The sequence below is a fragment of the Megascapheus bottae genome, chromosome 11, assembly GCF_031878675.1.
Source record: "Megascapheus bottae isolate mThoBot1 chromosome 11, mThoBot2.hap1, whole genome shotgun sequence".
Classification (NCBI taxonomy): domain Eukaryota; kingdom Metazoa; phylum Chordata; class Mammalia; order Rodentia; family Geomyidae; genus Megascapheus; species Megascapheus bottae.
The window spans coordinates 63,910,242-63,935,234 of record NC_143519.1 but is presented as its reverse complement, the minus strand read 5'-3'; the positions used below and the strand labels follow the sequence as shown (position 1 = coordinate 63,935,234).

At 37.3% G+C, this 24,993-nt stretch overlaps 1 protein-coding gene across 1 annotated transcript in view; it reads right to left on the bottom strand.

Annotated features, from left to right (window-relative positions):
• Zmym2 (zinc finger MYM-type containing 2) overlaps nt 1–24,993 on the bottom strand; it is a 90,083-nt gene that overhangs the window by 32,027 nt on the left and 33,063 nt on the right. The window contains exons 4-11 of the mRNA XM_090342438.1: nt 22,629–22,794; nt 20,507–20,719; nt 16,840–16,911; nt 12,930–13,080; nt 10,860–10,975; nt 8,521–8,637; nt 7,042–7,192; nt 76–248 (exon numbers count right to left, since the gene is read on the bottom strand). Coding sequence (XP_090198564.1) covers nt 76–248; nt 7,042–7,192; nt 8,521–8,637; nt 10,860–10,975; nt 12,930–13,080; nt 16,840–16,911; nt 20,507–20,719; nt 22,629–22,794 — 1,159 coding nt within the window. The remainder of the gene's footprint in view (nt 1–75; nt 249–7,041; nt 7,193–8,520; nt 8,638–10,859; nt 10,976–12,929; nt 13,081–16,839; nt 16,912–20,506; nt 20,720–22,628; nt 22,795–24,993) is intronic.

The following is a 24,993-nucleotide window of genomic DNA, read 5'->3' as shown; positions in this document are numbered from 1 at the left end:
TACTATACTTGTTACAATAATCTCTACAGAGACTTTCAAAAGATTGGACAAAGTAATAAAAGTCAAGTTACTTGCCTTATAGTACCAATCCTGAAATTTTTTGCAGCAATCTTCACTACAGAAATCTCTCACAACACCATCAAGTTCTTTCGTTGCTCCTTTCTTACACAGCTGAGAACAATAGTTGCATGTAACACATCTTAATCCTAAACGCCTTGCAAAATCCTGTTTGTACAGTAGTTTGCAGCCTGAAAAATTAGGCATAAGTATTAAAATGAAAAACACACTAAAAAAAATTCTGCGCTAAGAAAGACCTTACAAGTTTAATACTTTACTTTAAAAAACCCAATGATTTGTTTTTCAGGTTTTTAACGTTTTCATCATGAAAGTCCTTTATATTCTTAGTTAATTCCTAAGTATTTTATTTTCTTTGAGCCTATTGCAAAGGAGTTGCTTTCCTGATTTCTGCCTCGCTTTTTTCATTGTTGGCATACAGGAAAGCAGTTGATTTTTGAGGGTTATTTTTTTTGTTGTTATTGTCAGGATAATGTTACATTTGTCCTGTAGTAGGTGCATTACTTCTCACACTTTGACACCCCTTCACATGTTTTTGTCCCCATTTCCCTCTTCAGACTCTCTCCATTTCATCTTTAAAAACCTGAAAAAGGAAATTAAAGCAGAACTGAGGAAGTGGAAAAACCTCCCATGATCCTGGATTGAAAGAATTAACAGTGTGAAATGGCAAACCTGCCAAGAGCTATCTACAAACTCAATGCATTACCTATCAATATCCCAATGTCATTCTTTAAGGAAACAGAGGAAGCAATCAAAAAATTCATATGGAATAATAAAAGACCCTGTTATACCCTTTCAGGACTGAACTGTATCTCCCTCTATTAATTTTCCCCTGTGTTGTGATAAATGTTTGCTAGTCTTCAGTACTGTGTAGGTTTATATGCTCATTTTTAGCTTATTTCTCGTACCTTGCAACATGCTGTATGCATTCAGTCCTTAAGGGGTTTAACTTTGCAAACTGTGCACCTGTAAAGTTATTAGCAATAAGATAGAAAACTGAGCAAGTTTATACCATAATTTTGTAGAAAAAAAAGTAATCTGCTCAGTTCCATATTTCATCCATGAAAAAACTGCAATACAGGTTTCAAGGAATAAATAAAAAGAAATGTAAACCATTGTAAAAGTCTTCTGTTGGGTGTGTGTGATGCATGTATTATTGTCTGATTTCAGAATACTTCATAAAGACAATTCAAAAAGACCTTGTTATAGCAAAAACAATCCTCACCAGAAAGAATAGAACTAGGGGAATATCAATACCAAACTTTAGACTCTATTTCAGAGCTATAGTAACCAAAACAGCTTGGTACTGGCACAAGAACAGGCCAATGGAATAGAACTGAATACCCAGAAATCACCAGCAGACCTATGGCCACCTAATCTTTGATAAAGGAGCCAAAAAAAAAAAAATAGAATGGAAGAAAGACAACAAATGGTGCTGGCAGAATTGGTTAAGCACCTGCAGAAAATTGAAGTTGGATCCTTCTATGTCACCTTGCACAGGATTAATTATAAATGGATCAAAGACCTTGAGGTAAAAGCAGATACCCTGAAAACTTTACAAGAAGGAATAGAAGATATACTAGTTCTCCTTAGCACCAGTCAAAATTTTCTTAATAAAGACCCTGAAACACAACAAATTAAAGAAAGTTTGGACAAATGGGACCGCATTAAACTGCAAAGCTTCTGTATGGCAAGGACATAGAAATAGAAAGCCCACAGAGTGGGAGAAGATCCTCCACTAGCCACAACAGACAAGGGCCTAATATCTAAAATATACCTACAGCTAAAAAAAATGAATCTCTCAAAAATAAATCCTCAAAGAAACAACCACCCACTAAAAGGTGGGCTAAAGACTTAAAGAGAAGACTTCTTTGAACAGAAAAATAAGAATAGCCTATAGACACATGAAGAAATGCTCTGGCCACAAAAGAAAAGCAAATCAAAACAACTTACCTCATTCCATTATCAAGAAATCTAATAACAGATTCTGGCAGGGATGAGCCAGGAAGGATCCCTACTACACTGCTGGTAGGAGTGTAAACTCATTCAACCACTCAGGAAAGCAGTATGGGGATTCCTCAAAAGACTAAACATAGAGCTCCCCTGTGACCCAGCAATCCCACTCCTGGGCATTTACCCAAATGTCCAGAAACAAGAGCATACTCAACTTACTAGCGCAGTGAATTTTGTTGCAGCATTATTTACCAAAGCTAAGATATGGAACTAACCCAGATGCCCCTCAGTAGATGAATGAATCAAGAAGATGTGGTACTTATACACAATGGTATTCTATGCTGCTATCAGAAAGAATGGCATTGTCCCATTCTCAAGGAAATGGAAAGACTTGGAAAAAATCATGCTAAGTGAAGTAAGCCTTACCCAAAGGAACATAGGCTCAATGATTTCCCTCATTTGTAATAATTAGTACACATCTAGGACTCTTCTAGCAGAGTATTACAACAACTCAAAAAGCTCTGTATGTAAGGTCATATAGAATGAAACTAAATGAAGTGAACTCTAGGATATGGAAACAAGAGCTTTATCTTGTGTGATTGTTGTTTTTAATGTACTATGCTATTTCTCTTCTTTTTGCCCTTATGGTTAATCTCATGTGGTTACTGTAAATGACTTTATTACCTAGTATATTGTATGTACGTTTATTTATTTATTTGAAATAGGGTCGGGAAGGGAGGAAAACAGAACGATTGGGAAGGTGGAGGGAGGGAGGGTGACGGAGACAAAAACAAGAGAAGGGGTATCAATTTTCAAGAAGTAATGCACCTACTACCTGAAAAATATAACTATAAGCCCTCTATATATTATTGCAACAATAAAATTTTTAAAAATGTAAAAGCAACAAAGGAATACAAACTGGAAGCCTCTCGCTTATATATTTTAGCAAACCCCATTTTCAACATACTAAATAAAACCAGTGTCAAAATCCACATTTGCATAAAAATAATTTAAAAAATTAAAATCCAATGAATTTGCATTTAGTTCTAGCTCTCTTTCATGACTGAAAATCTAAACTCAATCTGTAAAAATTGGGACAGATATATTATATAGATATATATTTTTAATATATATACTGCTTTAAGATATTAATTTCTCAGAGCTATTCTTTGTTCAACTTCAACAGAATCTTAAACATTGGGGTAAATGCCTTACAAAGAGCATTTTTATAATGAAGACCATCAAAATGTTCCAAGGAAATTGATGGATGCTGCCTAAATAGACAGATTAGCTGAAAGTTCTTCCTTTAATGAATTATCTCTTTTAACCCAATGTATAAATGCATTCTTTTAAGATATAAGTAAGGTTCCATTTAATTTTAAATGTTCATTTCTTCTTCTTCTTCTTCTTCTTTTTTTTTTTTTACCAGTCCTGGGCTTGAACTCAGGGCCTGAGCACTGTCCTTGGACTTTATCAAGGCGAGAGCTCTATCACTTGTGCCTCAGCACCACTTCCGGTTTTTTTCTGTGTACATGGAACCCAGGCCTTCATGCATGCTAGGCAAGCACTCTACCACTAGGCCAAACTCTCAGCCCCTTGTAATTAATTTTAGTGTGTATGCATGTGTGCCTAAATATTCATTCCTATACAGTTCATGTTGGCTTTGAATGCAAGATCTTCTACATCAATGAGGTACTGAATACTGACTATATTAAAAGCACATGCCAATACAGGAACATACATTTCTGTTTCAAAATAGATTTAATGAATTATCATCCCTCAAAATCACTGACAAAAATCACTCATCTTAAGGATCCTAAAAACTTAAGGATTGCTACAAAGGCACCTAACATAAATTAAATGAACTATAAACCTCAAAAAAAAAAAAAAGAAAGAAAGAAAGAAAGCAAGCAAGCAAGCATATGCCATTAGTGGCAGAATGCCTGCTTAGCATGCACGAAGCCCTGGGTTCAATTTCTCAATACCACATAAAAGAAAAGGCCAGAAGTGGTGCTGTGACTCAACTGACAGAGCCTTAGCCTAGAGAAAGACTAAGGACTGTGCTCAGGCCCTGCGTTCAAGCCCCAGGACTAGCAAAAAAAAAAAAAAAAAAGTACTACCGCAATTTTTCTTTTATGATTACCTTTACTAAACTAGAACTGTATTCAGCCAGGTGTGTATATCTATTTCTGAAAGGCTCCAGAAAACTAGGTGCAGTGAAAGAGGGGGATAGGGGAGAAAGGAGAAAGCCATTCAATTATGTATCTGTTGCTCTCTAATCATTTTAGCAAAACACATTGAAATTTAAACACTATAAGATCACTGATATCTCACATCAATAGGATCTTATTTATGACTTGGCAAAATGGCTACTAGATAAAAATCCAGGTGCAAAATAAGTAAATTTAACATTGTTTTAACATTCTGTTTTTTACTTTTCATTACAGGTTTGCTCTTCAATAACTATGAAATATAGCTCTTGGTGAAATGTAAATCGGAATAGAAATACTTCCTTTGTTTTTATTAAAACTGAGTTTTTACATCATATTTCAAATGTCATGCTCTACAAACAAATATTCAAGAAAAAAGTCTTTATATGCAATCACTGGCACATAAATTTAAGAACATAATATTTAGCTGAATCTTTGTCACAGATACATATCAATCTATATCATCAATGTCTATGGAATATATATCCTATCATAGACCTATACATCTATATAGATATATTTATATCTGAAAATTCATGTCAGTGACCTAAAATACCTCCTTATTGAGTCATCAATCTTTTATTGTTTAGACCTAATACCCTCATATCAGGGAGACCATGGGCCTTTTGTTCCTTTGGTCTTGGCTTATCTCATTCAACATCATTTGCTCTAGTTTCATCCACTTCCAGCAAATACCATTATTTTATCTTGTCTGGTAGCTATGCAGAATTCCATTGTATATATTTACCACATATTTGTATCCATTCATCTGGAATGGGGCATCTGGGTTGTTTCACTTGGCTGTTGTGAATAGTGCAGCGATAAACATGACTGTGCAAGTGTCCTTATCATATCTTTGGTCATGCTGCTCAGAGTAGATGCCTAGGAGTGGCATGGCTGGATTGTAGTGACGGTCTATGTTTAGTTTTTGGAGGAACCTCCAAACTGCTTTTCCGAGTGGTTATATTGTTTACATTCCCACCAGCAGTGCAGTAGAGTTCCTCTTTCTCCATATCCCCGACAGCATTTGTTATTTTCTGAATTCAGAGTATTGGCCATTCTGATTGGGTAAGGTGGTATCTTCTCAGGGTTGTTTTATTTATATTTCCTTTATGAACATGAATAGTGAGCATTTTCTCATGTTCCTTTGCCATTTTTACCTCTTCCTCTGACAAGTTTCTCTTTAGTTCCCTTACCCATTTAGCGACTGGTTTGTTGGGGTGGGGGAGGGGAGATTAGTTTCTTAAGTACACTGGAGATATTGGATATCAAGCTTTTATCTGATGTATTGCTGGTAAACATCTTTTCCCAGTTGGTTGGCTGTCTTTCTAATTTAGTAGCTATGTCTTTGTGCAGAAACTTTTTACTTTTAGGTAGTCCCATTTGTCAAGTCTCTCTCCAATCTGTTGTGACCCTGGGACTCTATTCAAGAAGTTTTTGCCTGTGCTTACGAGTTCCAGTGTTTCTCCTACTCTGTTGTGTAGCAGTTTCAGAGTTTCAAGTCTTTGATCCGTTTTGAGTTAATGTTCGTGCTATGTCTTTAGCTGTGGAAAGCTTGTTTTTTAAGAGATACTATCTTATACACATAAGAACATTACAAATGAAAGCCCTAATAAATCTTCTGATTTTCCTGTTATGCTTTATTGCTTGCATTTAACCTTTTAGCCATAAATTCCATGGAAAAGTAAAATCAGGAAAAGAAAAAAAAATCTCATTAGAAAACAAAGGTAAAAGGGGATAGCTGAGAGTTCAGAAAGAATAAAAAATGAGAGCCAGTTTTGAGAATGCTGTGAAGTACTAATAATGACAAGAACCTCAAGCTCTAGGAAAGTACATTCAGAACTAGAGTTGATTTCTACAATCTGCTGCCTGGCACCAGAATAACAAAGTGAGAAGGAAAATTCTTCAGTATGCTCTATTTAACAGAATCCAAAGCTCCTCTAAATTTCCCCACTGTAATACTGTTGCTGCATGTAGTTTTATTTTATTTATTTATTTTTTTTTGCCAGTCCTGGGCTTGAATTCAGGGCCTGAGCACTGTCCTTGGACTTTCTCAAGGCTAGAGTTCTACCTCTTGAGCCTCAGCACCACTTCCGGCTTTTTTTTCTATGTATGTGGTACCAAGGAATTGAACCCTGGTCTTCATGCATGCCACGCAAGCACTTTAACCACTAGGCCAAACTCCCGGCCCTGCATGTAGTTTTATTTCTGGTACCTGAAGTGCTTGACACCAGAAACATTTAGCATTTGGGGGATTTCTTGTATTTGGGAATATTGGAGTGGTCCACTGATCTGACCTCCCTGAATGTAAAATCTTATGAAAAGCCCCATGAAAAGCTCAAAAGTTTTGGTGTTTAAGTAGGGATATTCATCTTACAGATTGGAAACTTGTAGGTGAGGTACTAAGCTGAGAAGGAAAAATGAAGCCAATGGGAAAGAATTTCAACTCACTTCGGAAATCCATCTTTCAGGCCACAATGCAAAAATTTAGACATGGCAGTAATGATGTATTATTAAAATTTACTTGTAATGGAAAAAAGTGGAATAGTATATTTTTAGTGGTAAAACCTTGAGACCCAGAAATCTATAATACATCTAAAATACTTTTCAGTAGAAAAGTGACCTTGTTTTGTACAGCTACTCTGAACAACAGTTCAGATTATTTAGGCAAAAAAAGAATTTAAATACTATGTTTTTAATAGTAAAACCTTTGTAAACTAAAAATAAAAATATAACCTACTAAAGATAATTAAAATATAACAATATCAATAAAAATTATGACCAAGACTGTATATATACTTGCCTTCACTACAGAAAGGTCTCTTGACTCCAGAGAAATTTACTGTTTCATGCAGAGTCTTCTCCTCTTGACAGTATTCGCAGTATGTAACTATACAGTGCAACTTCTTATAGTCATCTGAACAAGTTTTGCTGCAAAACTGATGTACTTTGTTCTAAATGCACAATGAGAACTTTGATAAGTATATGACAACCACCTAAAGAACAAGTTTAAAAAACTTACAAAACAGGGGCCAGGAACATGGCCTAGTGGTAGAGGGCTTGCCTAACCTACACGAAGCCCTGGTTCGATTCCTCGGTAGACACACACTGAAAAGGCTGGAAATGGTACTATAGCTCAAGTGATAGAGCACTGGTCTTGAGAAAGCCCAAGGACAGTGCCAAAGCCTTGAGTTCAAACTCCAGGCAAAATAATAACAACAACAAAATATTAAAACACACACACACACACACAAACCACTTTTACAGAAACATAATTAAATCATTGGCCTATTTAATGCTATGGTATTTGGTAAAACATTTTCCTCAAAGCACCAACACTTTAAATGAATGAATTCACTGCTAAATATAAAACATAACTCTAGCAGGGCGCTGGTGGCTCACTATAATCGTGGCTACTCAGATCTAAGGATCACAGTTAGAAGCCAGCCACCTCAAGCACAAAACCCATAAGACAAATTTTCTATTAGCCATTAGAAAACCAGAAAGGGTGCTATAGCACAAGTAGTAAAAGACTAGTCTTGAGCAAAAGAGCTCAACTTCCACTGGAAGAAGTGCTGTGGCTCAAGTGGCAAGGCCCTAGCCTTGGAGGAAAAGCCCAAGTACAGTGCTCAGGCACTAAGTTCAAGCCCCATGACTGGCAAAAAAAAAAAAAAAAAACCATGATTGCCCGGCTCTGGTGGTTGATACCTGCAATCCTAGCTACTTAGAAAACAGACATCTAAGGATCACGGTTCTAAGCCAGCCTGGGGCAGAAAAGTCTGTGAGTCTCTTATTTCCAATTAACTACCAGAAAACCAGAAGTGGTTCTGGCTCAAAAGGGTAGAGGACCAGTGTCCAGGTCTTAAGTTCAAGCCCCACAACACAAAAAAATTGTTTTAAGTTATGATAATGTGGTATACAACTAATAATTTTTACAAGTACCCTGTGGTACAAGATATTACAGTTCACATAAAATACTTGTAAGAATGAGTAAAATGGGGTAAATAACATATACGGGGTAAATATAATATGTGTGTATACACACCCATCCTTATAGATATATACTCATACGCATACATACATATGAGTAATTTCTGACCTGAAAGGAAATATGTACTCTTGATTCTACTCCCGTAAGTAAATAAGCCAATCAGCACTAAGTTTAAGATAAAGTTTATTCCTATTAACAAAAATAAGATTTCCAGATAAATATCATTATCTTATTTTTATTAACTTCCTAAATTTTAGCATTAGATAATACATGCAAGAAAATATGACTTACTTCCCATTCTAAAATTTCTGGTTTTGAACAAAAAGAATTTTTGCAGTAGTTGCATTTCAGTTGAATATCACTTGGTGCTACAAATTGGCCATTTGAAGATGACTGCATGCTTAGAGCCTAAAATAAAGAACAAAGCACACTTAACCTGGTAAGTATTTTAGAATTTCTACTTGTGACAATTGCTAAATATCTACTATATGCAGAGAGAAAAAAATTACTTGTCAAATATTTATTTTTAATATATATACAATCTTGAACCATCCTTAAAATAGTTTTGTAAAACTGAAGTTTATTTTCACAGAAGTATTATTTACCTAAAATAAGAAAATAGCATGAAAAAGAAAAGCAATAATTCATTTGGGATTCTCTCACTTGAAGGAGATAACGTAATAATGCTATATGCCAAAGTTCTGAACTAGCCAAGTTAACAAAAAGTAACTGTTTGGGAGGGAGTAGGAGATGGGAAAGGGAAACAAAAACATTAACGGTTCCAGAAGTAATGCACTCACTACCTGACAAATTTAACTGTAACCCCTCTATACATTACCCAGACAATAAAATACAATTTTTTTAGAATTATTCAAGGTACAATGAAGAAAGAAAGAAATCTAACACACATTATATATGTTTTATGAGCAAAATAAATGAAGATTTAAGATATATACTACCAGGTGAATAAAAAATTTTTAAATCAAAAGTTTCCAAATATTGAACCTCATTAAAGCTATTTCTCTAAAACAAACAAAGTACATGTTACAATCTGTGGACACCAAAATTCGTGTGTGTGTGTGTGTGTGTGCACGCATGTGTGTGTATGTATGTATGTATTTTGGGGGGGGAGGGGTCACAGAGATTGAACTTGGCCTGGGTGCTGTCCCTGAGCTCTTCAGCTCAAGGCTACCACCTTACCCCTGGGACTGGTTGCTGTCCCTGAGCTCTTCAGCTCAAGGCTACCATCTCACCCTTGAGCCAAGACCCACTTTCCTTTTCTAGAGAGTAATTAGAGATAAGAGTCTCAGGTCCTTTTGTGCCCGGGCTGGCTTTGAACCTTGATTCTCCGATCTCAGCCTCCTGAGCAGCTAGGATTACAGGCATGAGCCCCCACACCGGCTAAGAGGTATACCTTTGAGCCAACTTCCTGACCTAATCAATGTTCTAATTTAAGGGAGAATGGAAGAGGAGACAGGTCATGTGAAAAGGTACTATCTGTGACAAAAAGGCCTTTAAAAGACATATGTATACCCACCAGAATCCCCACACTGAACTTTCTAGCCTCCAAAACGTTGAAGACAGAAAATTCTGCTGTCTATAAGCTATCCTATCTAAAGCATTTTTTCAACTAGCCTAAACAAACTAAAAACACTATCCTATTGTATAACTTTTTAAGATAAAGTTATCTAGTTGGGCACCATTGGCTCGAGCCTATAATCCCACCTACTCAAGGGATCTCTCCTGATGGACACTTCTCTATCTCCAAAATAACAAGCAAAAACCACACTGGAAGTGTGGCTCAAATGGTGTAGTGTCACTCAAGCAGGCAAGTAAGTGCAAAGTCCTGCAGTTCAAGTCTCACTACTAGTGATAATAAACTAATAAAGATATAAAATTTAAAAAAATAGCTAGAATCCAGGCACCAATGGTTCGTGCCTATAGTCCTGATCACAGAGGAGGCTGAGATACATACAAAGGATCATGGTTTGAGGCTAGCAAAGGCAAGAAAGTTCCTAAGACTATTGTCTCCAATAAACTACTAACAAAAAGCCAGAAGTGGCCCTGTGGCTCATGTGGTAAACCACTAGCCTTCACATCTCAGGACCAAGCAACAAAAAATAATTGTAGCAGTAATAATAATACATACATATATACTCACAATGTACATGAGTCTCAAATTATAGGTATGTTTCAATGAAATGAAAAGGTAGTTATTTTCTATTATCAACTCAATGGACCCATCAACATTAAAAAAAGAAAGATTAGGAACACATAAGATTTGACAAGCAGCATGTCAGACACTGTTTTCACTTCAATTACTACCTACACACTACACATTTAGTTTCCCCTTCAGATTCAAGAGTATATTCAAATCATCTAATATGAAAATATTACACATCAAGGCCTAAGATTGACTACATTAAAACTTATTTCCTTCAAAATCTACATCACAATAACAATTTTGAATTGAATCTTATGCTAACAACCTGGTCTTCTGTGACTCATTCAATTTCCATGGTCTGATTTTGACCCTCAACAAACTACATAAAAATTAATAAAGATAAGGCATACTTCAATGATTAATTTCTATATGCATTTATTAGGGGTTGGCAAAATAAATAACAAACCTGAAATTTAGCCACACAACTGGAATTGCAAAAGTTATACAGTTTTCCATCAGGCATAGTGGCTTGGTATTGAGGTAAAGAGGTTCGCTTACAAAAATGACAAATAATTCCCAAACCTAGGAAAGAAAAGACATATATCTAATACCTTTACAAAATAATGAAAGTCCTTGTCTAAATATTAAATGACTTGAGTGCTTTAAGTGGACCCTCTTATGACCAATTCTTATTATATATTCAAGATTATTTCATAGTAAACATTCAGGATTATTTAATTTCTTTAAAAAAATACTGTCATTAGCATGGCTCACGCCTGTAATCCTAACTAGTCAAGAGGTTGAGATCTAAGGATCAAGGTTCAAAGCCTGCCAAACACAAAAGGACCTGAGACTCTTATCTCCAATTAATCTCTAGAAAATGGGAAGTAGGGGGCCAGGAGTTTGGCCTAGTGGTTAAAGTGCTTGCCTAGCATGCACGAAGGCCCGGGTTCAATTCCTTGGTACCACATACATAGAAAAAAGCCGGAAGTGGTGCTGAGGCTCAAGTGGCAGAGCTCTAACCTTGAGAAAGCCCAAGGACAGTGTACAGACCCTGAGCTCAAGCCCAGGACTGGCAAAAAAAGAAAATGGGAAGTGGGTCTTGGCTCAAGGGTACAACAGTAGCCTTGAGCTAAAGAGCTCAGAAACACTGCCCAGGCCCAGGGGTAGAGTGCTAGCCTAGAGCTGAAGAGCTCAGGAACAAACCCTCAAGCCCAGTTCAAGCCTCCTTACCCACCAAAAAAAAAAAAAAGAAAAAAAAAAAACTGTCACTGAATTGAGGGAAAAAGCTATCACTGTCAAAAAGAAATGTACTCATTAACTACTTATATAACTATAATGCCTCTACACATCACCTCTGTAACAATAAAAGCCAGGCACTGGTGACTCACACCTGTAATCCTAACTAGTCAAGAAGCTGAGATATAAGATTTGCAGTTCAAAACCACCTCAGGTAGGAAAGTCTGTGTAAGTCTTCTTTCCAATTAACCACCAGAAGGTAGAAGTGTAGTCGTAGAGCACTACTCTTGAGCAAAAGAAGCTCAGAGAGAGTGCCCAGGCCCAGAGTCAAGCCCAAGGACCAGCAAAACAGTTTTTTAAAGAAACTTAAATTAAGGAAAGGGAGGGACATTTTTCAAAAGGAAACTTATCCATTACTTAACTTATAAAACAATAACCACTCTGTACATCATCTTTATCATAATTTTTGTTTTATTTTTCCTAGTTCTGGGGCTTGAACTCAGGACCTGGGTGCTATCTGCAAGCCTCTTTTGTGTTCAAGGCTAGCACTGTACCACTTGAGACACAGAGCCACTTCTTTCTGTTTTGAGTAAATTATTGGAAATAAGACTCTCAGGGGGAGACTTTTCTGCCTATACTGACTTCAAACCATGATCCTCAGATTTCAGCCTCTAGGATTACAGATATGAGTCATCAGTGCCCAGCTATCACAACAATCTTTTTTTTTTTTTTTTTTTTTGCCAGTCCTGGGCTTGAGCTCAGGACCTAAGTACTATCCTTGGGCTTTCTCAAGGCCAGAGCTCAACCACTTGAGCCTCAGTGCCACTTCTGGCTTTTTTCTATGTATGTACTTACTACCAAGGAATCAAACCTGGGTCTTCGTGCATGCTAGGCAAGCACTCTACTACTAGGCTAAACTCCCAGCCAACAATCTTTTTTTAATTAAAAAAAAATATTCAAATGACTAATATGTCTCTAAAACAAACATTAACATATTTCAAAATATCTGCTTTGAAAACCAGAAGTGGCACTGTGGCTCAAGTGGTAGAGCACTAGCCTTGAATTAGGGACAAAAAAAATTTGCTTTAATGTTGGACTAACAGTTGAGGTAAATGCATGAATATAAAGAGCACATCAGTATGTTTAAAAATTAAAAACTCAGAATGATCAAATTTATTAACAGTTTGCAAAGAAGGAATCTAGTATAAGCAAAGTAAACAAAGGCAAAAACAAAGAGCAAGAGAGAAGTAATTATACTACTTAAAGGTTTTACTTTCCAAATACCTGAAAGACTTACTTTGGGATTTTGCATATTTTGTCTTGTGACTGTTCATGCAAGCAGTTGAACAATATGGCTCCATATATCCATTTGGACCTATACACTGAGTCATATCAAAAAACCTGCACTGTGTCCGGCAACCAGTACAAGTTGTCAGTTTTCCATATTTCTAAAATTTGAAACATAAAAATAATTTTTAAATTTGACTAGAAAAAAATATATATTCTTCATCTCCCCCTATCTTTCCCTTGAGACATGGTCTTGCTATGTATCCCAAGCTAGCCTCAAATTCCTGATCCTTGTGCCTCACTCTCCTGAGCACTAGAATTACAAGCACAAATCAGCAGTCATTATACATTTGGTGCAACAAGAATAACCATTTAATATCTAAGCACTTTCAGAGTCACAAGTCTTTACCTATCTAGATTAACTACCTATTAAGTTTCATGACTACTAGATTCAAATATTTCAACTATCCACAGCTTTTCTATAATTTAGCTTGAGTTATCTCTACATAAAAATAAAAGTTAAGGCTGGGAATTTGGCCTAGTGGTAAAGTGCTTGCCTAGCATGCATGAAGACCCGGGTACCACATATATAGAAATAAAGCCAGAGTGGGGCTGAGGCTCAACTGGTAGAGCTCTAGCCTTGAGAAAGTCCAAGGACAGTGCTCAGACCCTGAGCTCAAACCCAGGACTGGCAAAAATAAATAAATAAATAAATAAATAAATAAATAAATAAATAAATAAATAAATAAAAAATAACACACTTCTTAAAAAAAAAAAAGTTAAAGAGATAGTTACTTGGAAAGCTGAGATCTGAGGATTATGGTTTGGAGCCAGCTCTCAGCAAGAAAAGCTGTAAAGTCCTATTCCAGTTAACCATCAAAAAACCTGGATATACAGATATTTATGACTCAAGTGGTAGTGTACTGGCCTTGAGCATAAAAGCTTAGGAAAGAATGCCCAAACAGGTGAGTTGAAGCCCCAGGATTGGCACAAAACAAGAAGAAAAAGGAGGAGGATGGGGGGAGAGGGAGGGAAAGGTAAAGGGAAGAAGAAGGGGAGGAGGAGGAAGAGGAGGAAGAGGGAAAAGAGAAGAGGAAGAAGAGAAAGAGGAGGAAAAGGAGGAAGAGGAAGAAGAGGGAGAGGAGGAAGAAGAAGGAAAAGGAGGAGGAGAAGAAAGAGGGGATGGAGCAAGAGGGAAGAAGGGCAGGAAGAGGAAGAGAGAGAAATTGAAAGGAAGGAAGGAAGGAAGGAAGGAAGGAAGGAAGGAAGGAAGGCAGGCAGGCAGGCAGGCAGGCAGGCAGGCAGGCAGGCAGACAGAAAAGAAAGAAAGAAAGAAAGAAAGAAAGAAAGAAAGAAAGAAAGAAAGAAAGAAAGAAAGAAAGAAAGAAAGAAAGAAAGAAAGAAAGAAGAAAGATGGGGGGAGGGAGGGAGGGAGGGAGGGAGGGAGGGAGGGAGGGAGGGAGGGAGGGAGAGAGGGAGAAAGGGAGAGAGGGGTGGGGAAGAGGGGCTGGGAGTTTGGCCTAGTGGTAGAGTGCTTGCCTAGCATTCACAAAGACCTGGGTTTGATTCCTCAGTACCACATACACAGGGGGGGAAAGAAGCCCGAAGTGATGCTGAGGCTCAAGTGGTAGAGTGCTAGCCTTGAGAAAGCCCAAGGACACTGCTCAGGCCCTGAGCTCAACTCCAGGACTTGCAAAAAGAAAAGAGGAAAGGAAGGGAGGAGAAGGAAAGGGGGAAGGGGAAGGAAAAGAAGAGGGGAGGGGAGGGGAGGGAATGAAATCTTAAATTATACCTATATTAGGGTTTCAAATCTGGGCCTTGTACTAGACAGATGGCTGGCTCCCTTGAATTATGCCCACAGCTCTTTTTTGCTTTTAAAATAATATTAACAATATTAATAATACTAACAATAATAGTAATAATAATGTCTCATGCTTTTTGCCAGGGGATGGCCTCATATTGCCATCTTCCTGTCTACTACCAATACGTTCCAAAAACCTAGGGTTGACCTTTATTTTTTTTTAAATCTTTAAATTCCTTCCTTCCTATCATCCTTACTTCCTCCCACCCTGGTGTTCCTCCTCACCCTCCCACTCCTTCTCCTCCTTTTCTTTCTCTTTCTGTCAGGGAAACAAATGAAGTAAGCCCTATAGCTACCAAAGAGTGTAAAGGCAGTTAGGTGATGCTGGTCCAGAACAGAAACTAGCGATTTCACCTGGTTGAAAACAAAGGAAGCTCTCAACTAAGATTTGGGAGTAATGAAAACAAGAGAACTACGTAAAAAAGAATGGTGACTATGTAAAAAAGAGGTCCTCTTAAAAGAGGTGTGAGAATTTTGTCCTTATCAGTTCTGATTCATAAAACTTTTAGTGCCATTTCACTGCTGGCTCAAATAAACTGTAATGTCCTTCCTAGAATATCTGTGATCTATGTTACATAAATCTATTTTTTCTTAGCTAGATACAAAGCACAAGTTATATATTCTTATGCTATTTTACATGCTGAAAGCATTTTATTAACTCTTAACCTTAATTTTTTATGGTCGAATCTTGTACACAACTATTTGAAAATACTTTTTAAAACTTCCCTTTCCCAAAAAATTCAAAAGAACTACGCAGTCTTCAACAAGCATCTCTCCATTTCTTACAAATTTAATGAATATAAATTTCAAAATCTTCATAAATCCCTACCTATATTTGAGAATTTCAAGATATTATATAGTACTTGACTCAAATTTAGTAAAGTAAAATTTTAGACCTACTACTAGATATATAGAAAATAAAGCTAAAGCCAGATGCCAGTGGCTCATGCCTATAATCCTAACTACTTGGGAGGCTAAGATCTGAAGATTTCAAAGCCAGCCTGGGCTGCCTCTAATTAACCTCTAGAAAACTGCAAGTGGCTCTGTGGCTCAAGCTAGCCTTGAGCAGAAGAGCTCAGGGACAATGGCCAGGCCCAGAGTTCAAGCCCCATGACCAAACAAAAAAGAGAAAAAGAAAAGAAAGCTAAGCTGTAAAAATTAAATAAATAAATGAGGTGAGAGAAATGAGCACTGCATATATAGAACAGAACTGAGGGTACACTAAGAGCCAGAGAACCACATGAAAAAAGAAGCCAGCTACAGTGATCAGTAAGCCCAGCACTCAAAGAGACTGAAGTAATAAGGATCTTCATTTCAAAGGCTACACAGTGAGACTGTAAATAAAAATTCCCGAAATAGTCAGCTGCCAGTGACTTATGACTGTAAAACCTCCTCACTACTCAGGAAGCTGAGATTGAGGATAATGATTCCAAGCCAGCTTGAGCAGGAAAATCCATGAAACTCATCTCCAATTAACCAGCAACGGAAAGGCAGAAGTGGATGGTTATGTATGGCTCAAGTGGTAGACCTTGTGTAAAAGGGCTCATCAGCAACACCCAGGCCTTGAGCTCAAGCCTCAGAACTAGAAAAAGTCCAAAACAGCTATCAAAAGTTCATTTGATGACACAGCCTCACAGCCTTAAGATGGGAAATAAGCCAAATAACCAAATAATTCTTTAACAACAACAACAACAAAACTCGAGCATGCATGAAGCCCTGGGTTCAATTCCTTAGAACCACATCAACAGAAAAACCTAGAAGTGGTGTGTTAGCTCAAGTAGGAGAATACTAGCCTTGAGCAAAAAGAAGCTCAGGGATAGTACCCAGCTCCTGAGTTCATGCCCCAGACTGGCAAAACAAACAAAAAGACTCCAAATGCAGCACAAAGTGGTACAGAGAGGGAGAAAAGGAAAAAAGGAAGAGGAGCAACTGGGATAAATTTTAACATAATTTAAAATTCATGTAACTTTTCACACACACATACACATACACATGCACAATAATGGTGCTTGAAAATATACCTAATATAGGTCTTAAATGCCTCTACCTTCCTGCTTACCTCAGGCTGCATTAAGAAAGAGTCCTGCATGTGTTCACGAACCTCCTTCAGGAAGCTTGGATGGCTACCTACCTACAAAAGATTTTAAAAGACTTTATAAAAACATAAAGGAAGGCTACTAGATTCAAAGGTAAGTAATTTTCTACAGAAGTTCCATTTATAGGATGTGGGGAGAAAAAGGAATCCTACTGCATTGTTGGTGGGAATGGTGTGATGTGATCATCACAAGGATACCATAAAGACACTTGCACATCTATGTTCACGCTTTTCATAACAGCAAGTTGGGGAAACAGCCCAGATGCCTTACAATAGATGAGTGGGTAAGAAAAAAATGTGGTACCTATACATAATGGAATTTTACACAGCCATTAGAAAGAATAATATTATAACATTTGCAGGAAAATGGATGGACCTAAGGCAAATCATGGTAAGTGAGGTAAGCCAAGGTCAGAGAGAAAAATGGCAAAAGCTAGATCTAAAATACATGGAGACATGTTTAATTATACAGGTCTCTAGGCATTCATGAACAGTGAGACCCAAAGCAAAATACTCTCAGGAGAATAAAAGACACAATGCCTATGTGCATTTGATTATACAAAATAATGTTTATCAAAATGAATTCCAGGAAATGGAAACAACAGGTTTCTCCCTTTTTAGCTGTTTCTTTTTCTTTTCTGTTTGTCCTGTTTATCTGTTGATGTCTTTGGGAATATAAAGGAAAACATAGAAATAGAGGAGGAAAGAGTGGGGAAAAAGGTATAAAACATATTCACTAGACACTACTTTGAAAGTGAATGTACAACTTGTAGGTAGGAATGGAAAGGAAAAACTGGGTGATGGAAGGAGTGACATCGTGTAAAAAGAAATGTATTTCTAACTGACTGTGTAACTAGAACCACTCTATACAATAATAGCAATTTTTGTTTTTAAATTTAATGCCTACCTAAGTCAGGCATGGGTGATTCACACATGAAGATTAGCTACTCAGAAGACTGAGATATAAGGATCCTGGTTCAAAACCAGTTTATACAGGAAAGTCTTTGATACTCTTTAATTTCAATTACCCCCAAAAAAATTTTAAATTAAAAAAAAAAAAAGTAAGGTGGAGCTATTGCTCAAATGGTAGAATGTAGCCTTGAGCGTCAGGAATAGCACCCAGATCCTGAGTCCAAACTCAGGAGCAGCACCAAAAAAAGGAAAGGAAGGAGGGGGAGAGGAGGGCGGGCTATCTGTCCAATCCTATTGCTACTACTGCTGTTTCAATATACGGAATTGCCAGTTTATCTTAATTATCTGAGAAAACATAGCATAACAACGATGAAAGGAAATATAGATTAGTTCACTCCTGCTTAGGGAATATACTTTAAAATTTATCACATAGTTTCTGTTCTAGCTGGGGACTGATGACTGTGCCTGCAATCGTAGCTACTTAGGAGGCTTAGATATGAGGATTAAGGTTCAAAACAAGACAAGGAGGCCAAGCAGAGAGTCTGATATTCTACCTGGCAATAATGAGGCTATGATATTCTATCCCCTGCCAGAACACTGTCAAATGAAGCCAGCTAAAATAGAATGTTTAAAGGTCCAGACTTCATAACATAAAGCCCAAATTTTAGTCAAAACTCAACAAGAAAACTCCAATTCAAATTTAAGACAATCCTCAAAACCATGAAAGCAAACAAAACCTTAAAATTCAATCAATTTAAAGATAACGAATGCCAACATTAGCTGAGGTGGCTCACACGTGTAATCCTATCAACTTTTGGAAGATGCTCAAATCTTGGCCCCGAGTAGATAGGACTGCAGGCATAAGCCACTAGTGCCTGGCCGAGGAACAAAATAGAAGCGGTACTCAAGGCAAACACCACTGACTCTAGCCGCACTCACAAAAGAAAAGGACAAGAAGAAAAAGATTTCTCATCTAAGCACTCTAGCCATTTTGAAGTGAAAACTCAAGTATGAGCCGGGGAGTTTGGCCTAGTGGTAAGAGTGCTTGCCTAGCATGCACGAAGACCAGGGCTTGATTCCTCAGTACCACATACACAGAAAAAGCTGGAAGTGGTGCTGTTGCTTAAGTGGTAGAGCTCTAGCTTTGAGAAAGCCCAAGGACAGTGCTCAGGTCCTGGGTTCAAGCCCCAGAACTGGAAAAAAAGAAAGGAAAAAAAAAAGAAATGCAAGCAAAGCCAAAGTGGCCTATGGATCAAAATTAGGTGGATCATGCCAGTTGTGCTGGCTCCTCAAAATTGGGTAGACTGAGGGAGGAGCTACATAGGAACAGCCTATCTCATGGGGAAAAAAAAAAAAACAGGCAGACCAACATGTACATCATTAAGTTCCAAAAGGAAAGCAACTGAAAAGGGACATACAATAAGATACAGTACTCAGTCATTTCTGATATAATGAATACAAATTAAAGCAACACTGAATATGAAATTTTCACCAATATAAAATAACAAGCACCTTCCTATATTATTGAAAAGAATATATATGGGTACAACTCCAGAAGAGTCAAAAAGTATCTGACATTGCCGCTCTATAGCTACATAATCAGGCTCCTCAAAATCTACTCAGAAAGTATAACATGTTATTCATCATCTACCATTTTGTAATAATAAGACTGGACACACCAATTGACAATAGTAAACTGAGCAGGTAAATTACTGTACAACTCAAGGTTGTCATATACTGTTTACCACCTGATCTTGGGAGACACAGGTAAGACCATGATTTGCTGTGGCAACATTCCCACTATAGCTAATTCACGTTACCAATACTAAGCTGATCATGAAATCCGAAAGACATACACAGCAGCTTGCATTTATATATATATATATATATATATATATAATTCCCACTATACAAATGTGATCATCATGAATACCACACAATACATATTACTAAAATGTTATAAGCCAGGAAGGGGAGTACAAGCCAATAACCTCAGCACTGTGAAGTTGAGGCTTAGGGATCACAAATTGGAGGCTACCCTGGGCAATCTACAGACCTGATCTCTAAATAAATAAATAAGTGATATGTTTATTATCTCCATTTCTGTACAATGTTAAGTATTAAACTCTATCTTCCTCCCCTCCCTCTAAATGCATTCCCTATCTTAAAACTCCAACTTTCAGCCAGGTGCCAGTGGCAGTCACCTATAATCCTAGCTACTCAGGAGGCTGAGATCTGAGAATCGTGGTTCAAAGCCAGCCAGCCTGCAGTGAGAAAACTCTGAGTCTTAACTTCACTTAACCAGTGGGTAAGAGGTTAACCACCAGAGACCTAGCCTTGAGCAAAAAAACCTCAGGGATAGTGCCTAGGCCCCATGTTCAAGCCAGAAGACTGACATAACAAAAAGAACTGAAATTAGCCTTAAAATGTAAAAATAAACAAGCTAAGTTTTAGTATTTTGAAGAAATGTAGATTCTCTAAAACTCATAAAAAAACTGAAGAAGAATCATACTGATCTCATTTATTATTATATGTAAGATCATAAGTTTATTCCAATTATCTACATATGTATTCATTTCAGATAGGAAATATTTATGACACAAAGATAATAATGGAATTAAATGAGAATCTTAAGATAAATCTGGTTAATAAAAGCTGTTATTAGCAAAACTATCAGTATATCCAAAACAATGTCTAATTTTAATAGTACATGAATTACCTGTTTGTACTCACTGACACAACTTTGACAACAAAATCTTTTCTGCTGACCATCAATCACCAGAACGTTATTTCCAGCACCTTTACTAGGTAAATACTCTCCACACTGTTCACAGCAATTCATTATAAGACCATTGGCCATTCTATATCTATTAAAGCAGTGGTCACTACACAGCTTATGAGTCATATTTTTAAAACTAACTTCATGGCGAATCTAAAAGAAAAAAAATATTTTTTTAAAGAGGATCCATTTTTAAGTAAATAACAAGGACTAACAGAAATAAAAATAACCCAAATAAAAACAATAAAATAGTGAAAAGAATAAATCATAAATAGCAAAATACAGTCCATAATTCTTTGAATGTTTTCATACACACAAAAACACATGACATTGAAGGAACAAAACAGAAAAACATACAGAAACACCATCATAAACTTCTTTAGAGTTTTATTAAAATGATAGGAAATAGCCTGGCTCATACTTGTAACACTAGCTACTCTCAGGAGGCTAAGATTTGAGAATTGAAGTTCAATGCTAGCTCAAGCAAAAAAAAAAATCCATGATGCTCTTTATCTTCAAGTAATAATCAAAAACCCATAAGCACAGGTATGGCTCAAGTGGCAGAGTGCCAATCTTGTGGGAAACAGAAAAAAGCCAAATTTAGGCTGGGCATGATGGCTCACACCTATAAACCTAGCTACTCAGGAGGTTCAAAGACAGCCCAGGCACTATAGAGCCATGAGACTCTTATCTCCAGAAAATGGGAAATAGGGGCAGGGAGTTTGGCCTAGTGGTAGAGTGCTTGCCTAGCGTGCACAAAGACCCACGTTCAATTCCTCAGTACCACATACATAGGGAAAAAAAAAAGCCGAAAAGAGTGCTGAAGCTCAGGTGGTAGAGCTCTAGCCTTGAGAAAGTCCAAGGACAGTGCCCAGGCCCTGAACTCAAGCCCAGGACTGGCCAAAAAAAGAAAATGGGAAGTGGGGCTGTGGGTCAAGGGTAAGGCGGTGTAGCCTTGAGCTGAAAAGCTCAGGGACAGTGTCGAGGCCCAGAGTTCAAGCTCCACAACGCACCCCACCCCCAAAAAAGAAAAAAAGCCAAATTACATATATTAATAAATAAGGCTCCTGGGAATCTTCATACAACTTATAAAAGGAATTACAACAAATAAAAGACATTTATTTAAAAAGGGAAGGAATAAATGTTACAAACAATTCAAATGAGGTATGTATGTATACACAGGTTTCCTTTTACTCAGTATCATAATCAATAATATAAATTTCTCTTTATGACAACTCCAGGCTAAGATCTGAAGACTGCAGTGCAGAGCCAATCTAGACAGGAAAAGTTCATGCGATTCTTATCTACACTTAAGTCACTAGAAAAGCTGGAAGCTAAGCGATGGCTTCAGTGGTAGAACACTAGACTTAAGCAAAAAAAGCAGGGCACAGGTGGCTCACTCCATGATCCTAGCTACTCAGGAGGCTGAGATCTGAGGAAAGTTTGTAAGACTCTTATTTCCAATAGCACTGGCTTTGAACTGAAGAGTTCAGGAATAGGACCCAGGCCAAATTTAAGCCCCAGACAGCAAAAAGGGGGGGGAGTAAAAGAGCGGGGGCAAGAATAGTGCCAGGCAAGCACCAAAAAGTAAAAAAAATAAATTCCCTCCGCTATTAAGTGCCATTAAGAGCACTCATCAGTCTTATGAAAACTATTGAAAAATTAAAATATTACTAGAAAAATTAAAAATCATCTACAACATTATGATTTTTGTCTCTGCTTCAAACATCAATAAAAAATAATTAACATAAATTTTCCCATCAATTTTTGTTGATCTGGGGGATGGACTCAGGGCCTGAGCACAGCTCTTGGGCTTTCCTCAAAGCTAGTGCTCTCCCATTTGAGCCACAGCATCACTTCCGGCTTTTTCGGTGTATGTGATACCAAGGAATTGAACCCAGGGCTTCATGCATGCTAGGCAAGCACTCCTGGCCCCTTTAATTGGATATTTTTAAGGGTTTTTATATATCCTTACTTTTAAGGAAATATATATAAGGAGTACATAAAGCTATTAAAAACATAAATCGTAGTTACAGCTAAGTGAAAGTATAAAAATACAAACCTCAGTTAGTTTACCACAGATTGTACATCTTGATTTATTTAGAGCTGCTTTAGTAGGATTCTGCTTGTCTTCATAGAGAGACAAACAAGATGTACTACAGAATTCCTGGAAGGACTCACTTGAATCCACTTGAGCAACAATAGTTCCTTTCATTGTAGTAATATCTCTGAAAAATACGAGGTACAATTTGAAGTAAAATTTCATTTTAAAAGAAACCAAATATAAGATTACAACTGACATTTCCACAAATTCAATCATGGAAATAAAACACTATTTTCAGATCTAGGAAGTATAGTTTCTTGGCAGTAAAAGACTTAGAAGTAAGCCGGGCGTGGTGGCTCACATCTGTAATCCTAGCTACTCAGGAGGCTGAAATCTAAGGATCGAGGTTCAAAGACAGTCTGGGCACTAAAGATCCTGAGACTCTTATCTCCAATTAACCACAAGAAAACTAGAAGTGGCACTGTAGTTCAAGGGGTAGGACAGTAGCCTTGAGCTGAAGAGCTCAGGGATAGCACCCAGGCCCAGAGTTCAAGCCCTATGACCGACCAAAAAAAAACACTTAGAAGAAAAGCTACTTAGTTAGGCACTGGTGGTTCACACCTGTATTACAGGTGTTCAGGAAGCTGAGATCTAAGTATTGTGGTTTGAAACCAGCCTAGCAAGGAACATCTACGAGACTCTTAATCACCAACAAGTTGAAATAGAAGTATGACTCACGATAAGAGACCACTAGAGCTTTGAGCTCCTACAAAAGCTCAAAGACAGTGTACAAGCACAGTTCAAACCCAAGGACAAACAAGAATATAAAAGAAAAAATATATAATAGAAGTATAAAGAAAAAAGAAAAGAAAGTGAAATCATACTATCAAAACTTTAAATTCAGCAAATGGAAATACTAAAATAAGTACTTGTTAATCACAAGGAGTCAATGTCAAGAACTGACTGATTCATTAAGGTTTAAATTTATATAGCACTTGTTGAATCTCTCTCTTCTGGACAAGAAGAAAGGTAACATGTAAGAGGTGGAAACTCAAATTTTCCCCCCCTTAAAGGAATTATTCCAAATCAAAAACACTATATCAACCATCTGACAGCTCTCAAATTCCAATTAGAAATAATGACTTCTGATGTTCAAAATTCTGAATTTCAAGAATATTGTTGCAATTAAGTCTATTTGTCAAGCAACCTAAAAAACCTCAAAAAATTGTTGTAAGTTTATTAAATATAAGCAATCCATAAATTCTTTCCTAAGTGCCAAAAATCTAAAAATAATTGTAACCCCTTATCTCCAATTAAATAACAAAAAGCCAGAAGTGGAGTTGTGGCTCAAGTAGTAGAGTACTAGCTTTAATCCCAAAAGCTAAGGGAGAGCACCCAGGCCCTGAGTTGAGGCCCCAAGACCAGTGTGTGCGCCTGAACACGTAGGTACATGCACACACACGTGCACATGCACACACACACACACACACACACAGTAAAAAAAAAAGCAAGCAAACAAACTAAAAAACAACTACACAACTCATGGAGATGGGAGGGAGGAAATGGAAGAGAATGAGGGCATGGAAAAAGCTATACAAAAAGAAATGCACTCACTATCTGACTAATGTAAATATAACTGCTCTGTACATCATCTCTATAATAAAAATAAAGTAAAAAATTTTTAAAGTCTACCTAGTTTCACCTTTCAGGTATTTCATCATAATCTAATTATTTTTAATTAGTAAAGCCATATTTAAAAATGGGCAGGATAAGCCATGCCTATAATTCTACTCAGGAAGTTGAGATCTGAGCCAGCCCAGGCACTAAAGTCCATGAGACACTTAACTCCAATTAACACCAGAGAACCGGAAGTGGCATTGTAGCTCAAGTGGTAGAGCACTAGCCTTGAGCTAAAGAACCCAGGGACAGCACCCAGGCCCAGAGTTCAAGCCCCATAACTGATGGGGGTGGGGAAGAGGATGATCAGATCTTATCTTTCAAAGGCTAGCAAAAACCTGGCTGGTTCCTGGCTGGATGCTGGTGGCTCACACTTCTAATCCTAAGTACTCAGGAGGCTGAAAGCTGAGGAACAACATTTAAAGCCAGCCTGTGCAGCCAAGTCCATAATATTCTTATCTCCAAATACCAACAAAAAGCCAAAAGTAGAGCTGTGGCTCAAGTGGTACAGCACTTAAAACACTTGAGCACTTTATGCTCAAGTAACTAGCCTTGAGCATAAAAGCTTAGGAAATGCACCCAGGTTCTGAATTCAAGTCCCAGGACCAGCATGGAATAAAGAGAAAGAAAAACAGAGAAAAAAAATTTGGTACCTGAATTATAAAGCTATTATTTCTAGTCAAAACAATTAGATAAGAAACCAAAG